The sequence below is a fragment of the Lepisosteus platostomus genome, chromosome 8 (assembly GCF_059453375.1).
Source record: "Lepisosteus platostomus isolate fLepPlt1 chromosome 8, fLepPlt1.hap1, whole genome shotgun sequence".
NCBI classification, from domain to species: Eukaryota; Metazoa; Chordata; class Actinopteri; order Semionotiformes; family Lepisosteidae; genus Lepisosteus; species Lepisosteus platostomus.
The window spans coordinates 60,414,021-60,430,307 of record NC_142618.1 but is presented as its reverse complement, the minus strand read 5'-3'; the positions used below and the strand labels follow the sequence as shown (position 1 = coordinate 60,430,307).

General features: G+C 47.2%; 1 protein-coding gene and 2 long non-coding RNA genes across 6 annotated transcripts in view; 2 read left to right on the top strand and 1 right to left on the bottom strand.

Moving 5' to 3' along the window:
• Positions 1-31: 31 nt before the first annotated feature.
• On the top strand, positions 32-7,702 carry LOC148657648 (uncharacterized). The gene is made up of 3 exons (XR_015941027.1): positions 32-513; positions 777-858; positions 7,614-7,702. It is a non-coding gene; the product is annotated as an uncharacterized LOC148657648 (long non-coding RNA).
• ezh2 (enhancer of zeste 2 polycomb repressive complex 2 subunit) overlaps positions 1,565-16,287 on the bottom strand; it is a 27,813-nt gene continuing 13,090 nt past the window's right edge. For 3 of the 4 annotated variants that reach the window (XM_088644170.1, XM_088644169.1, XM_088644168.1), the window contains 17 exons: positions 14,725-14,844; positions 14,151-14,271; positions 13,802-14,005; positions 13,398-13,500; positions 12,812-12,975; positions 12,415-12,512; positions 10,748-10,991; positions 10,153-10,322; positions 9,803-9,897; positions 9,570-9,610; positions 9,210-9,335; positions 8,539-8,717; positions 7,700-7,795; positions 7,028-7,109; positions 6,858-6,938; positions 6,648-6,732; positions 1,565-5,926 (listed from right to left, as the gene is read on the bottom strand). In XM_088644170.1, the coding sequence (XP_088500296.1) occupies positions 5,866-5,926; positions 6,648-6,732; positions 6,858-6,938; positions 7,028-7,109; positions 7,700-7,795; positions 8,539-8,717; positions 9,210-9,335; positions 9,570-9,610; positions 9,803-9,897; positions 10,153-10,322; positions 10,748-10,991; positions 12,415-12,512; positions 12,812-12,975; positions 13,398-13,500; positions 13,802-14,005; positions 14,151-14,271; positions 14,725-14,844 (2,070 nt within the window). In that variant the 3' untranslated portion in view covers positions 1,565-5,865. The remainder of the gene's footprint in view (positions 5,927-6,647; positions 6,733-6,857; positions 6,939-7,027; positions 7,110-7,699; positions 7,796-8,538; positions 8,718-9,209; positions 9,336-9,569; positions 9,611-9,802; positions 9,898-10,152; positions 10,323-10,747; positions 10,992-12,414; positions 12,513-12,811; positions 12,976-13,397; positions 13,501-13,801; positions 14,006-14,150; positions 14,272-14,724; positions 14,845-16,287) is intronic. The other variant, XM_088644171.1, reaches the window with a different exon arrangement.
• Positions 8,717-12,079, top strand: LOC148657647 (uncharacterized). The gene is made up of 2 exons (XR_015941028.1): positions 8,717-8,914; positions 10,676-12,079. It is a non-coding gene; the product is annotated as an uncharacterized LOC148657647 (long non-coding RNA).

Sequence of the window (16,287 nt, the reverse complement as noted above, 5' to 3'; positions counted from 1 at the left end):
GGGCGCTCACCCTGTGGTCTGTGTAGGTCCCCCCTGCCGACGGAACAAGGCAACAGCAGTCCCCGCCGAGCCACGACTGAGCCATTCAGCACGACTCCCGTGCAAGAGGAAAAGAGTAGGTCTCCACAGTACGTCCTAGACTCACTATTTTAAATGTGTTATGCATTTATGAGTCACCACCTACTAAAATGTATTTTTTTAACATTTATCATACAATTGAATCTGGAAGGTTCTTGATGTTAACAAAAAATATTTTTGTTTTAAATGAAATTGAAATGTTCAGAATTTCTGTACAAATCCATTTCCATGTCCTTGCAGGAGTTTTTTTTTAAAAAATATATTTCAAGAAGTCCTTCTGCTGTTGGAACAGGACATGCCTATCCTTGAGGCTGAAACAATCACAGCACACTGTCCGGTTTAGCGGATGAGCTCAGTGAAGCAGAACAGCCTGGGAAGTCCATGAGGAAAAAGCGGCTGATTATGGCAAACTGAATGTGCGAAGTGCTGACTAAGGTCAGTTCACCGTATCCTCACCCCACTGTGCAACTTCACAGTAATCCCTTCAACTGCTGCTGAGGGAAGGTCTCTGAATGAACTGAAGGACTGCAGTCAGCACTGAAAAATTACTCTTAAATGAGACTTTGGTGCCACTACTGTGGTTCACCAATCGTGAACTTTAAGACCAGCCTTATTCAACGCTTCTTCACTAACTCGCCTCTTCCCTGCTCTGTTCCTTTCATAAATGGCGTTTCCCTTTCCGCCATGGCTCACTGAAGTCACCTGTGCCAGCAAGCGGGTCATTGCCATTCTGACCGAGCTGGGTTTGCACTCTTGTACCGGTGAACTGCAGGGGCAAAGGTACGACTCTGGCTTTTCCTTTAACCCGCCTCACCGAAACCGCCTACAGCTCATCACGTAGCCCAATTCAACCAGCAGCACTACTTCGTGGCGTTCTGCTGGGGTCGGAGCTGTTGCAGTCTCACAGCAGCTCATGGATCCTCCCTGCTATCTCCCAGCACCAAAGTAAAAAGCCCACTCCGTGACCTTTCTCGGAAAGAAACCCCGTGGGCATAACTTTCAAAGCTGGGATACTTCTGCAGCTTTCATGCCAACTAAGAGCTATTTCAGCTTTCACTTCACTTTCAAGCTGTCACAGCGGTACAGATCCAGAAGCACACCGAGATGTTGACTCGAACGCAAACACAAACGGGAATTACTCACCAGAAATCAGGAATTGCGTTCCATAAACATGACCTTTAGCTCAGTACCCATCTTCTTTGGGCTGCAGAAGAATCTGCAAGGACTCTGAACTGAATAGCTTAACAAGCCGGCTGTAGTGCATCGATACCTACTGCAGTGGTTATCGGACCAAGAGGTGGTCTGAACAAGAATTACAAGGTCTTGGTTCCAGGTCCACTTGAGTTATATTAATTGAACCAATTACTGCCCAATTCGTGTGAATGAATGGCAAGACCTCTGGCTGAGAGAGATGCCTTTCTACGACATCCTGCAGCACACTGAACACAAAAGCCCGCCCCAAACCGCATGAAATGTAGACTGAATGTTTTTTAGATGTTTGTCAAAATTCAATTTATTTAAGCAACACTACACCTGTAAACACTGAAAATCCAGCACCTTGTATTTAGAGGCATCACCAGTATCAGTGGTGGAATGGTTACAAAGGAATCTTCAATGAAAATCCTGAGGAGAACAAACTGCTTAGATTTAAAATGACACGACATTGGCGGAAATAAAGGGAGACTGACTATCTTGCATTGAAACAGGAATAAGTTAGAAATGTTATATTTCCGGGGGCGGAGGGAATCGGGGATCTTCACAGGAATATGTGAATATAGGAAAATTCTCTAATATCAAGACTAACTCGAGTTAGACTCTCACAGGAAAATCAAAGGCATTTAAATAAAATAACTTCAGGCTCAGAACTTGAAATGCAAACAGATTGAAAACCTTCAAGACATTTGCACGTAACCCAGACATTACAAGCCCCCCCCATGACACAGGTTTCTCATGTTCGTTAACAAATAGAGAAGTGCCTCTGTCCGGTTCGTTGTGGCCTTGCCTGGGCAGCACATCTCCAATATAGACAAGAGGTACAAACCTCAATATTTTTCCAGATAACAGAGTCTGCACATCACTGCTGAAGCCACACTGTTCTTAGCAGTCCGCTCAGCTCTTCTCCACTCCTCCCCAAGACTTATTTTGAGCTGGAGAAGCTGTAGCTGGACCCCCATACCGTTCAAACGGCAGAGAAAGCCAACGCCACTTCAAAACCCGCCGCAATACGCTGACATTCCCGACAGTGCCCTGATAACCCTCTTGGCGCGGTGATCTTCCTCCTTCTCCGACGTTGGACAGATGTTCAGTCCAGGTCCTCCACGCATTTCTGTTCCAGCTCAGTTCATTACTGGCTTAATGAGATCAATGCAGCACGTCCCAGCTTCTCAGGTGCTGCAGCTTCAGCAGGACCTAGAAACCCCCAGCGACTCCAGGCTGTCTGGAACCAGGAATGGGGACTCCTGCTCCACAGAGCAAGCAGGCTTATTCTCAAAGACCGCAAAGTTCAGATTTAAAACAAAGTCAGACTACTTTGTGGGTTACGAGATTCTAGAGCAGGCTACCCAGCCATGTCGTTGAAGCCAATATCCAGCTGTTTCATGAAAGAAACCAGAGACAGATACTTAGATCAATTAGCTATAAACTCCCAAATGAGCTTGATAGGCTTAATGGCCTTCTCTCGGCTGTAAACTTCGGAAATTCGGATCTCATCTTATCCCTGCCGGAACCCTACTTGCTACAGCCCGTGATCAGTTTCAGCCCTGCTTTGGGGGCGACTTCACACACCACGTCTGATCCAGAAAGCGTGGTATTGAGCCCACAGACCATGGCTGGGCACGCATTCACAGCTGCTCTGCTTGGACAGACCCGCGTGGCTTTCCGACAACGACCTGCGCCCATCCTGAAGGCACCCAGAGCTTCAGACAGGATGGCATGTCCTTCCCCCACCTCGACCCTGCAGCCCCCACACGCAGCAGAGCAGGGGAAGGAGGGAGAACTGACCTTGGGCAAAGGAGTCTGAATCCCAGGAGACCTGCTCTTAGGAAAAGCCACTGGGCCATTTAACATGTCTCGGGGTTTCTTTAAGCCAGCAACACCCAAAGGGCTCCAATTAAGCCCATTAATTCATCCGGGCCACACCCGAAGGAGCTGAGCTGTAATGAAAAAACGCAGAGAGCCAGGCCCAATGGGAGTTGTTCACCATGACTGACGCAAAACGGTTCAATTGTACACAGTTCATTCATGAAAATTACTTCTGCTCAAACTTATTCTTCTCAACAAAGTCCTGTGCAGAGTGACAGCGGAACATGAGCAGCACTTCAGAGATTCATTCATAGTCTTTTCAGTGGCATTCTTCATCGCCGCCATGAACTCTCCTCACTGACAAACCCCTGTGCATTCAAATGGCTGGTCTGCGATGGTTTTCAAATGCATGTCGTTTTCTCCTTTGAAAACAGAACCCTGCAGCTCCAGTACCAGCTGTCCTTTTCACATCTTTTCAATTTCATCAGTCTAGTACCCCATTTACACTGACGAGCTGCGCCTGACCATTGTTAGGTGAAAAAAACTCATACTTATGTCCTGTTTCTACTGAGGACCCTCATGCATGAACCCAGTAAAAACATGTCTGAAAGTCTGACCATGGGATTCACCTCAACTATTAAAAAGCTAGGAGTTGTAAATCCCTTAAAAAGCAAACAAGCACTAACTAGAAATATCCATTTACTTTTTATTGAGCAAAAACATCGCACACATGGTCCCAGCTCATGTGAAGAACTCGTATGGAAAAATAACTACAACCGAAAAGGTGGGCTTTTTTCCTCCCACTGTTTATTTTTAATGCTGGACAAGTCCAGTCGCAAGTCTTAATTTAGAGCATAACTATTTATATACAGTTCTCAAACTCCTTTGAGTCATCAGTTCTTTTTAAATAGTGTGGTCTGCATATTGCCTCTAGCTATCTTTTAGCTACTTGTCTGTTCTACAGTAGGGCTTAACCCCTCCTTAATGACCTAAAGCTTATGCAAAGTAATTATCATTTGTCGCTGTTCTGATTTAGGATCTTTTAGCTTGGCAAAAGGGAACGGTTCGCGAGCCAAAACCTTGCCCTCTTGCTCTGCATCTTATCATTCTTAAGAAATCATTACAAAGCTTGTCCCAGCACAACCTACTTCCGTTTGTCCCTCGCGCGGTACCTTCGGCAACTGGACACCCCTCATTTCCGCTTTTCAATGGTTATGGGGGGAAAACAAAAAACTCCCAGTTCCATTGCACCGCCCCCTCCCATTACACCCTCGCAAACGCACAAGAACATGATTTACAAGTTTCTATTTCCACCGAAGTGCTTAGTCATCGGGTCACATGGCGTGCCTCCAGAAGAAAACACGGATAAGAGCTGTCAAAGTTTACTATCCCTGCTCTCTGTCTTGTATAAACGGCAGCTCGATTGGACTGTTGCGGTTTTAGTCGATCCACATTTTTTCCACAGAAAGAACGTTTTCTGCTGGGGGCTTGTTATTGCAAAGGAGATGGAGCGGCTAAACAGCTGCATTGATCTATTACTCATCTTAAATTTCTGGAAATCAAACACTTAGTTCTAAATATTAGAAAAGGTAAGTCATTAAAAAGCAAAACTGGAATTAACAAGCAGGATCCCACTTAAAAAAAAATCCATACTAAACGTTTTTCTCAACGGCATACAAAACTCCTCTCATGACTGTTTTGGAGACTTATTATTAAAGGACCTCCATGTTTGGCTCATTTTTTTGTATAGTAAATTCCATTGTCGACCACAGACTAGCACGAGTTCTGCAGGCTATGTGGGAATTTAAGTTAAATAAGAGTTTAAACCAGGGACAACTCCAACATTCAAGGATGGAGGCCTTGCAGCAATTTTTCCCAATTATGGATTATGACTAAAAAGCACAGGAGATTCGACTTCGTATCCACATAAGTAATCCAATTAAGTAAATACCAAACAAGCAGACCAATTATATTACTAAACTATTAGTCCAATTAAGTCATTACTAGGTCCTCTGGCACTGGAGTGACCCATCTGTTTAAAATTTTGCCTTGTAGTTCAAAAGTAAACCACACAGCTTGAAAGGAAAGGCACACAATGCCACTGTAAGGACCGCGACAGACAGATCTTTCTGGCGGAGGGCCATGTGACCGCCGGCGGTGCCCTGCGGCCTCGCCGAGACGGGCGGCGCACTGGGCAGGGCCCGGGCGAGGCTGCAGGGCGGATCAGAGCCGGACCCGCGCGGTCACGAGCCCACCGAGAGCCGACCTAACCACGGGGTCAGTGTAAACAGGGTACTTACTCGAACCGCCACAAAAGTGCCTTTCTCCTCCTTTATTGGTGCAGGAAATGGCAGGATCAACATTTGAGAGCCAAGACAAAAAAAAAAAAAAGAAACTCGCACAAAGTAGCATTACTGGCCTGACGCAGACCAGGGTCTGACTTGCAGTGTGTTCCTGCAGATGGCTGTAAACACTGGAATGAAGGTTCAAGTATTTTTTTGTTAAAAATGGTGCCACATTTCTAGACTGATGCGACAACCCCCCCCAAAAAAAGACCCTTTGACTGGAAGAAGAAGAAAAAACTTGCAGTTGTTTAAGGAGGGGAGGTCCTAAAAAAAATAATTCTGAAAATTTATAAATTACTATCAGAACCAGTATTCATATAACCCTACAAGCTCCGTGTGTATCAAACATCCTTTAAAATGTACTGTGTACTAAAAATTCCTGAAAAAGGTAAGGCATTGGCTGAGGAGGAGGTAGATGGGTTCATGGAATCTCCATTTCTCTTTCAATACCCACATACTTGAGAGCGTCTGCTTGGCTGTACCTGAAAACAGGGGGGAAAAAAGCCAACGTAAGGAAAAGGGTGTTGTATAAAAGCAGGATTTTGCTAGTATCCAGGTTTGGAAATGGATTCAAGAGTTGAAGCCTAGATGCGTCGCTTTAAGAAACCACGGTGTCTGACACTGCAGAAGTAGTTCTTCAGAGGCGTACAGAGGCCCTACAGTTTTATTGCAACATAAAATGCTGGGTTTTGATGAACTGAACACTGTGAGCAGTACTCCAACCCCAAAATACTGTTATGCTGCAGCTTTGGCCAATATATTTTTAAATATTAAAATTATACTAGAGTAACACTGTCCAAAGCGTAACAGGTAATAATATATTGCTGTATTTTATTAGGAACAAGTAGAGGTTTATTCCGTGCTGAAGAGAGAAGAAATGAAAACGTTTCATCTGTGGAGCCTTCGTTGGGTGTGAGCACATCCTTTACAGATGTTGTCGTTATAGTGCTTTTCTTCTCTTTTCAGCATGAAATAAACCTTTACTTGTTCCTTTGCAGCCTACGCATGCTGACACAGCTTCCCACCTCTTATTAGACTGTGTACTCAGGGCAGCAAACACGAGGAAATATTTTACTCCTCTTTCAAAATTACAATGATGTATGAGTACATTTAAACACCTTCTGTAGTTCCAGTGGCTAGTGATCGCATAAGAAAGGACGTTTAGCCCCACAAATGAATTAGCACTTGCAGATCGTGCCTTACCTGTAGTCAAAGAAAAGTTCTTCACCCGTCTGTATGGCTCTCTTTGCGAATATACCTATTCTGTGATCTCCATTCACCATCATTACTGCATCAGAGGGAGAAATCTGAAGTCACCACACTTTGTCACTAGTCTACCGCCCTCTCATCACCTCAAAGCAGGTACGTTCTTATTTATTCCACAGTACAAAGGAAAAAAAAAACACCTTTTACCTTTTGCATAGCAGTTTGGGTTAACAGAGTGGTTGGCGAATCTAATCTTGTTGCCCTTGCGCGTCGCATCCACAACAAAGTCTGGGGGAAAAAAGGAGTCTCAGCTGACACTCGTGAGGAGAGACATACCCGTTGGAAGAAGACAATCATCTGGTGGGACGACCACCTACCGTTGTTCAAGTTGAATAAGAAGCTGCACATGTACTTATCGTACACCTTCCCGCGACGGTCCGCTTCATCCTGGGAAATGATCTGCAATTCAAAAGTTAAAAAAGAGCACCTGTAAAATATTCACCTACAAATACACTATTGCTGTATATATATATACATACAGTACGGCTAAAGGGTTTTGTTCAGTCCCTTTTGGGGCTTTAGGTTCAACAGACACAGTGGGAAATCTTTATACAGCTCCTATAGCAAGAATATACTCTACTATGTCATATATTGTCACCAGTAATCTGATTTTTTTTAATCCTACATCTTTAACATAAAACATGTTTTCTTTTTCCCAATGAAGTGAACTATTTCTAAAGTAATTAAACTGATAACACACACTGGTAAGTTAAATACAGAGACATTCTCCCAGTGGGAAGTGTGATCATTGCAGAACGCTGGAATGTGTTCCAGTCTATGTTGAATAATTAGTGTCTTTTTATTCATAGGTTAACTTCATGGTGCAAAAGTTCTGTATAACATTAAGAAAAGGTTTGAGTACAAACAACGGTGCATTTACTGAAATGTTTCCGTATCTTTTAGGCAGATATTGAGTCTGCAAAATCAGGACCACATGTCAGTGTGCACAAAACACAGCAAGAGAACCAGCCGCTGAAGATGACACTGACCTCTCCGCAGTACTCGGAGATGAACTCGTTCTTCTGCACCGGCTCCTTGATGAAAATGCCCCACCCGGCCACGTCAGAGGGAGCCAGCAGCAAGTGCTGAAGCGAGAGAGATGAGACCAGCGTGACTCTTCCCCCACCAAGACAGGACGCAGATACTTCCTCTGCAAGTTGGATTTACAATACAGCAGGTACCACAGAACCTAAAGAATATGTTCCTGCACAACAAAGCACTACATTTAAGAGTCCCTACTTCATTGAACATGGAATAGTCAGGCAAAGCCTCTTAAGGGAAACTGAGAAGACGCAAACTTATTCTTAAAATCCTGAAAAAAATTCTAGATTAACTAAATCTCTGTTCATATACATGACAAGTACCCCCATTCTTCAAGGCTTTCATTTCTCCAGAACTTGAGAAGCTGTAAGCTCCCTGCTATCTTTGGAATGTGCTCCAGAAATAACTGGGGAGCTTCTACAACAAAAACCTCTGACAGACCCCTTAAATGACTAAATCAAATATATCTGTTTATAAAGTTTGAGTTGGAGCTAGCATAGGCTGCAAAGGAACAGGTCAAGATTCACTCCACACGGAAAGGGAGAGAAAAGAGAATGTCTCGGCTGTGGGCCTTCTTCGGGTGTGGCGACCTTTTCCTCCCCCTTTCCGCCCGGAAAATATCTGTTCACGCCGTTTAACCTTGGAAAACGGAATGACAATTTCGAAAAGGGGACCAAAGCATAACAATTGGGCCAGATGGCGTGGTAAGTCAATACCATCTGCTACACCCCAGCCGCTAGCCCCCGGGAGCGCACGCCCGGAGGAGACCCCCGCAGACCACACCCACCTTCTTGGCGCCCCTCTGGATGCTGCAGTTCTTGCAGGAGACGTTCTTGCTGTCCCAGTGCTCCGCCGCCCCGCAGGTGAGACACAGGTCGGGGTCGCACTCGCGCACCGCCAGGTAGCAGGGGCACTGCTTGGTGTTGCACTGGGCCTTGCAGCGGCAGCCGGGGAAGCGGTTCTGGCCTGCGGGGAGAGCAGGGCGGTCTCAGACCCACAGCGGAGCGGTCGGCCGGGCCACGGCGGCCTCCGAGCTGCGCCGCTCCGCTCAGCAGAGGGGCAGCGGCATCAAGCCGCGCCGGGACACCCGGGTCTCGCACCCTCGGTGCCGGAGCCTACACAACGGGGGCGCCGGAGGGAAGGACTGGACACCCATACATAAGGTCAGCACCTCGCACCACCAAGCGCCAAGGCCATCTGGCCCGTCTGCATGCTGCGCACACCGTGTGTAAAACACAACAGCGTAACGCCCGGGAGGGTCTTTTCCTCCCGCACATACATCGCGTCTGTGCGCAGCCCTTCTCTCACGGCCGACGCGACACACGGGAGATCTCGTACCGCATGGCGAACACAGAGAAGGGCACGCGCTTTTACAGAGACCAGCCGTGTCCGAGGGCAGCCGAACGCAGGCACGGGATGCGGGTGTGAAGCGAATCCGACACTCTTGGCTGCACTCACATTCGGAGCTGCACTGGCAGAACTTCTCGCAGAAGTTTTGAGCAATGACACAAGGACAGGAGCTGTCGCAGGGCTGGCGGGGGTGATCGCAGGGCTGGTAGTTATACACGTGGTTCGAGGAGCCATCTGGAAGCATTCAACATTCAAGAGTTCACAGATTGGAGAATCTGAAGAAATTCTATACAACACACAGACCTTTTTCTTTTTATAAGTAAAAATGTAAAGCAAGGTTCAGCGTTTTTTTTATGTTAAGAGCATGATCAGAACTTGATAAAAATGGTTTAGGAAATTCTGCTTTAGGAAAGGCTAAGGGAACTTATCCATATTATACAGCTGGATTCTCTAATAAAACCCACAAACCTTTTTTCAGTTGTATTTTTCTACAATGCGTAGCCCACAACCTAAAACAATAACCAAAAGAAACAAAATTAGGTACCTGATGCATGCTATTTTACACGACACTAACTAGACGTTACATTTTGATCATGTTACAGAAGACAGGTGTTAGCCAAGTGTGTGTCACAAGGCTACAGGGCAAACCTGTAGAGACTTTTATACATTGCAACGCTCAAAAATACAAGAGCATCTCCTACCGGTGCTTCCTCTTCTTCTTTCTTGGGGGAGTATCTACATCTTCTGCAGGAGCGCGTGCAATAATACTGGATTCTTTTACCCTAAACTCATAAACCTAAGCAAACAAGAAAACCAAGGTCAACGGATGTGAGGCCACAAAGAATCTCGTGCGTACTAAAACACATCTCAAACAAGTGAGGCGAGGTGTTGTGACCAATTTATTCCGAAACTGGTTTATGTCAAACAGCCTGGTTAGAAATTTCTAATGAGTTATACTTAAAATGAACCGAATGTGGCTTCAGCCTTCAGAAATGTACGTGATCTTGGTGGCCCTGACGTCCTCCCCGAGGGCAGAGAGAGAGAGTCTCACCTGTCTGCAGGTCTTTGTGCCAATCAGCCTGGCTATTGCACAGAAGTTGTCGTAGTAGGTGCCGATGAGCACTCGGAACAGGGAGGCCTCAGCGCCACTCCAGTCCACATTCTCGGGGGGCTCAGAACTCAGCTTTAGCTTCACCGGGGTCTGGCAGCGAGAGTTGGCTTCTGTCCAGAGAAACACGCAAAGACGCCTGATGTTAGCAGTGGTACAAGGCCCTCCTGCCCAGTGACACAAAGAGGTGAATAACTCCGCCCCCAAAAAGGCTTAATTACTAAAAGCCATGCTTCTCTTAGACTGAGTCGACTGTGAAATAAAAAAAGTCAATCAAATAGAGGTGTATAGATGGCTAAACCGATTTATGGAGGTATGCACCAACTAGCCTACATATTCTCCTTGTTTCAAACAGGCAAGTTAATCTCCCCAGCGCTTCTGAAGAGAAGTCAATCTGATCAAAGAGTGTTGATGAAAGGTGACTTTGGTTTGCTTTAATCTTTTTTTTTTATATATGCCCACTTAGCGTCCCGGGAGAGAAATTATAAACAGGCAGTTCCAGCAGGTGCCCCAGCTGACGGCGGCGAAGACGCAGCACCTGAGGAGCTGGTGGTCTCCTCCTTCTTGTCGTCGTCGTCCTTGTCGTTGGCGTCACCCCCGGGGTCGCCGCTGGCCTCCCGGTCGCTGTCCGTGTCCTTGGTTTCCGACATGTTGACAGTGGGGGTGCTTGGCCGGCTGTTGCTGTTCGGGAGCCTGCCCCGGCGGCGGCCCGTGCTGCGCTTCGAAGGGGTCTTGGCCCTCTCCCCAGCCAGGCCAGCTGGGTACTCCCTCAGCATACCGTCCTGCTCCAGACACACGAGAACCGTCAGGGACAGGACAGCCACTGTTCCCTAATCACACACCTCGCAGTTCGCAATGCCTAACCCTGACCCCACCAGCTCCAGACACACGAGAACTGCTCAGGGACAGGACAGTCACTGTTCCCTAATCACACACCTCGCAGTTCGCAATGCCTAACCCTGACCCCACCAGCTCCAGACACACAAGAACTGCTCAGGGACAGAACAGTCACTGTTCCCTAATCACACACCTCGCAGTTCGCAATGCCGAACCCTGACCCCACCAGCTCCAGACACACGAGAACCGTCAGGGACAGGACAGTCACTGTTCCCTAATCACACACCTCGCAGTTCGCAATGCCTAACCCTGACCCCACCAGCTCCAGACACACGAGAACTGCTCAGGGACAGGACAGTCACTGTTCCCTAATCACGCACCTCGCAGTTCGCAATGCCTAACCCTGACCCCACCAGCTCCAGACACACGAGAACTGCTCAGGGACAGGACAGTCACTGTTCCCTAATCACGCACCTCGCAGTTCGCAATGCCTAACCCTGACCCCACCAGCTCCAGACACACGAGAACCGTCAGGGACAGGACAGTCACTGTTCCCTAATCACACACCTCGCAGTTCGCAATGCCTAACCCTGACCCCACCAGCTCCAGACACACGAGAACTGCTCAGGGACAGGACAGTCACTGTTCCCTAATCACGCACCTCGCAGTTCGCAATGCCTAACCCTGACCCCACCAGCTCCAGACACACGAGAATTGCTCAGGGACAGGACAGTCACCACTCCCTAACCACACACCTCCCACTTTATGACCCCGCCATTTGCCAGAAGCAGCAGCTCCTTCACAGCACATAGAGTCTCGTGAGGAAGTAAAGCGGGCGTGCAGACCGAGTCTGGAGCTCATCCAAATTCAAACTCTCCCCTCTGCCACACCTGCCCTTCAAGCTCATCGGACACTTTCAAGCAACTTCTGCGGTCACTGATGACTGGGACCCTGATTCGCTCTGCAGTCGACGGCTCGTTTTAACTGAGGCTCTGTGGCCGAAAATAAAAGGGTGTAGAGGACTGTGATTAAATAGTTGTGCTAGGTCCTATCTCATGTTGTCTCGTTCTTTAAGGAAAATTCCCTTGCCAAGTTCCAGGGCTAATTCAGAATGAAGGTTTTGCCTCCCAGTGGAAATGTAACTTTGTGCACAACATGCTGCTTTTAATGTACGCCTTGCTATCTTATTGCAAAACGTGGAACTCAAAGCAAACCAAGGGTTCATTTTATAACACATAATATGAATTATCATCATTATTCAGATATAAGACAAACCTCTGGGAGCTGGGGCTGGACTATACCATGGGCAATGACTCACTTTCATGGGGTGCCAACTGTGTGCAGAGTGGGATTTTGAAAACAACTTGCCTGCACCAAATACATGTAGCAGTCCGGGCCACAGGGTTTGCTGTCAACCAGGTTCTCCATGTTCTTGCGTTTGTACGTGTTTGGAGTTGCGTGGAAAGCTGGAAAGAAAGGGCAAGACAAAATACTGGCGTCAGCCGGCTTTACGTCTTCAGCTCGTACTCCTAGCAGTTCTAAGGCTCGCGGGGATCTTTAAAACCAAAAACGAAGCAAACTCGAATAGCCGTGCAAGGAAGCAATCATAGTTGCCCTTTTCAATTCGGACGTTAACGTTCTGCAGAGGCCTCCCGCCAGCCTCCCGGAGAGCCTGCAATTATTTTCCCCGATAGTCCCCCAGGGCTCCCGTCCTCCTGGGGCGGGATGAGCACCCCCCCCGGGGACAGGCCGCGGGGATACTCACGGTGGAGGAAGCAGTCGTACTTGAAGCAGCGCCTGCAGAAGAGCGTGTGGAAGGAGTGCAGGCTCTGCTCCCGCTGGACGGACTTGGCGTTCGGCCCGTCGATGTTGGGAGTGCACTCTGGGGGGAGGGCGCCGGGGAGCTGCTGCTCTGTCAGCTCCTTGTACCTGAGAGACACAGGCGGGTGCGCGGGCTGAGTGAGATCGCGCAGGAACGTCGCTCCACCCTTCTGCATGACACACAAGATCCCTCCTGACCTTTTCTCTTATGTGAAGCACAAAGCTCACAGTGGGTGTGAGGGAAGGTGGTGGTGGTGGTGGTGGGGGAGGAAGGGATGCTGCCCAGACTGCAGAGACTCAAAAATGAACCACCATACACACTACGCTGACATGTGAGAGCACAGCCCCACACACCGCGCGTGGTTCTGGATTGTCATGTGCATCAGCAACAGCACATCACAGACGATCAGCCGCGTACTGTCCGCGATGAACTGGCATAACCACAAAGTGCGACAGCAAACGGTGATAAAATGAAATACGAGCAGTGTGCAAGCACCAGTCACGGACAGGAAGTCGGCAGAAAGACTTACTTTTCTTTCAGCTCCTCCGGGGAGCCTTTGTCTGGGAACATGGACGAAATGGCTTCGAATATCTTGTCAGAGGGAAACCTTTTAGAAAAGTCCCGCTCTTTGCCTGAAAATAAAAATGGCAACCCGGTGGTGAAAAGACGTCAGAGACCCGCTTGAGCATTATAATCCAATCCAAAACCCCAACGTTCAAATTTAGACATTCAAAAAATTGGGAAGACGTTCACTTCAAAACAGGGTTTTAGTTCAGACGTTTCAAAGATTTGAGCTCTTTATTTAGAAGATCTCTGCAGGGATGTGTTCAACCGGTTAAGTCAAACTGTAAGAGTTCAGGTTCAGCTGACTGTGGTAATTAAGCGCACGTCATCCGGACTCCTGTACGACTGACAGTAAGAGTCATGCTCTACCTTCGGTGCTCAGAGTCTGCTCCTTTCTGGGGTCGTTCCCATCACACAGATCCACTTTCTCCAGCTGCTCCTCATCCTCCTCCTCCTCCTCCTCCTCTTCCTCGTCATTGTCGCTGTACTGATTGAGAGCGTTCACAAGCTCCACAAAGATCTCATCATTGATGAAGCCACATTCTTCATGGTATTCAAAAACATATTCAAAAACTGAGTTACAAACAAAAAAAAAAAGGAAACGCGATTCTTCACGACAGATTTAAAAAGACTTCGAGCTTTCATCTCAACCTTCAGCGCGATCGGACGGGGCTCTGCGCACGCCGAGACCTCCCAAGCGCCTCTCGGTCACCCTCACCTCGATCTCCATGCACTTTGCCATCGTAGTTTTTAATGAGCTCCTCGATGAAGGTGCCGTCCTGATCCAGAATTTCATCACCCATGTACGGGATATTGTGCAAAACAGTCTCATCCTCCACCTACAGCCGAAACAGCCGAAATAAAGCAATTTCTCAAAGCCGCAGTAATGAGAAGTACTCATGTCTGTACCACTACTCTATCTGCCCTGCCAAAAAAGAAAACTGCAAAGGCTGAAAGAGTGGAGAAATTCACACCCTTTCCCCCAAAAAACTGTGCTCTGACCCCATTCTTTTCTTAACTATACGAAACAAAATCATTCTCACGAGGCATCTGTTTCCCTACCGATTATACAACGTGCTGCGTGGCCTTTAAGTCAGAAGAGCGTTTTAGCAATAAGATATTACAAGTTGTAACTAGCCTTTATGAAGACGTGATCTTTTAAACACATCCCCATTTTGACATGCTCCGCTCCGCAAGCCATCTCATTTCCGTGCACTTCTTAACATTAATCCCAAACCCCATAAAAGTCTTAGTACCCTATTGACAGGCCAAAACAAAAGTCACTACTTTACCATGAAATTTTGTTGAAGAGGAGACCATGAGTACATCACGGGCACAGAGGCAACTGCGTTTAGTGTCTTCAAGGGAATGACTTGCTTGGGGAACTCGGAGAATCCACTGTCCACAGTGCACTGCAGGGAAAATATCACCATTATTGCAAGCCATTATCTTGCCTGGTGGGCTACAATCACCGCTACTGTGGCGACTTGGCCTGGAAAGTTAAAAGAAAATTGAAAAAGCAATTGGAATTGATACTCTGTTCATGATGAACACCAATGGGATGAACATTCGGATTTCCCATCACAGCACACAAGCATCAACAAAGCCAAGCAAACAGTAGTTTCACACAAATCTGAGCCCAGTGAAAGATACAAGGGCACACACGCGGTAAAGGCTCTGTGGCCAAATTCTTCCCCTCTTAGCGCAGTGGGTAGTACCAAGCTGAAAGTGTTTGCAGCTCACAGACGACAAGTTCCCATGAGATAGAAGAGGGGAAAGCCAGAACTTCGAGTTCTGAACCCAGCTGCCTCACAGAGATGCAGATGTACAGTTTATTTAGCTTTTTGATTCCACAGACAGTCACAGACAAATGTAATGACTCCCTTCGTGTTCCATTTTGTCTGTGACGTCGTGGCTATCCGTCACCCATCTTCAAGGTTCTTTTCAAGGCTTAACAAGCACGAAGCACTCGTGCCAGCCGGCAGCTGGAAAGATACGCCGTGAATTAACCCGAGCGCCGCTCTCCGTGCTTTCAGAGCACACTGTTTCACGGCAGCTGCAGGACACTGCACAGCCGAGGACATCAAAGGAATCTTTGACTGCAGCTGCAAACAGGCCTGCAAGCACTAGTGCAGCAATGAGGTTCGCAGCACGATAGGAGCAGTCTTCACAGAAGCCATCGTTTCTGCTCGGAGAGTGACCCAGTGACCCGAGCAGGCTAGGAAAAGTTTCGTCGGTTTATAGTACGAATGCCAATTTGTTTAACGTCAAATAATTGTTTGCATCAGTCCAAAAAAGGAGGGTAAGACGGTCAAATTCTTCTGTTTCTCAGATTTTTCTTCCCCCCAAGATTTAATGCTTGGTGAAGTCTGAGTTACAGGTCAGTACTACAGCCGACCTTTATGCTTTTTCGAAAACTGAGGATTTTACGTTTTTTCCGGATTGAGTGGGTGGTACAATACCTGCTCAAAAAGCCAGGAGAGACTCAACACTGGGTAACACTGAAGGGGGAAAACTATGACTAGCTTCACCATCCTTCTGTGCATTGAATATTGCAACTATTTTATGTCATTTAATAAGTCTCAAATCACTAAAAACTGCAACTTTTTAGCAATTACTAGGTGACACTGCATTCCAAGTTATTCTGAGACAGCATCATGACCTTCTTGTGTGCACCTTGTTCATAAACCCCAGCTTTCATGCAGAAAGTGGAAGTAAGACCCTATGACCCTGTCACCCTATGTACACTGTCTACCTGAAAGACTGAGGCACCAATGCTGCAGTAGTTTCAATGTAAAAACCAGCTTTCTGGAAATAAATTGAGGCACTGATTTTAATTTCCATAACTGACAAGG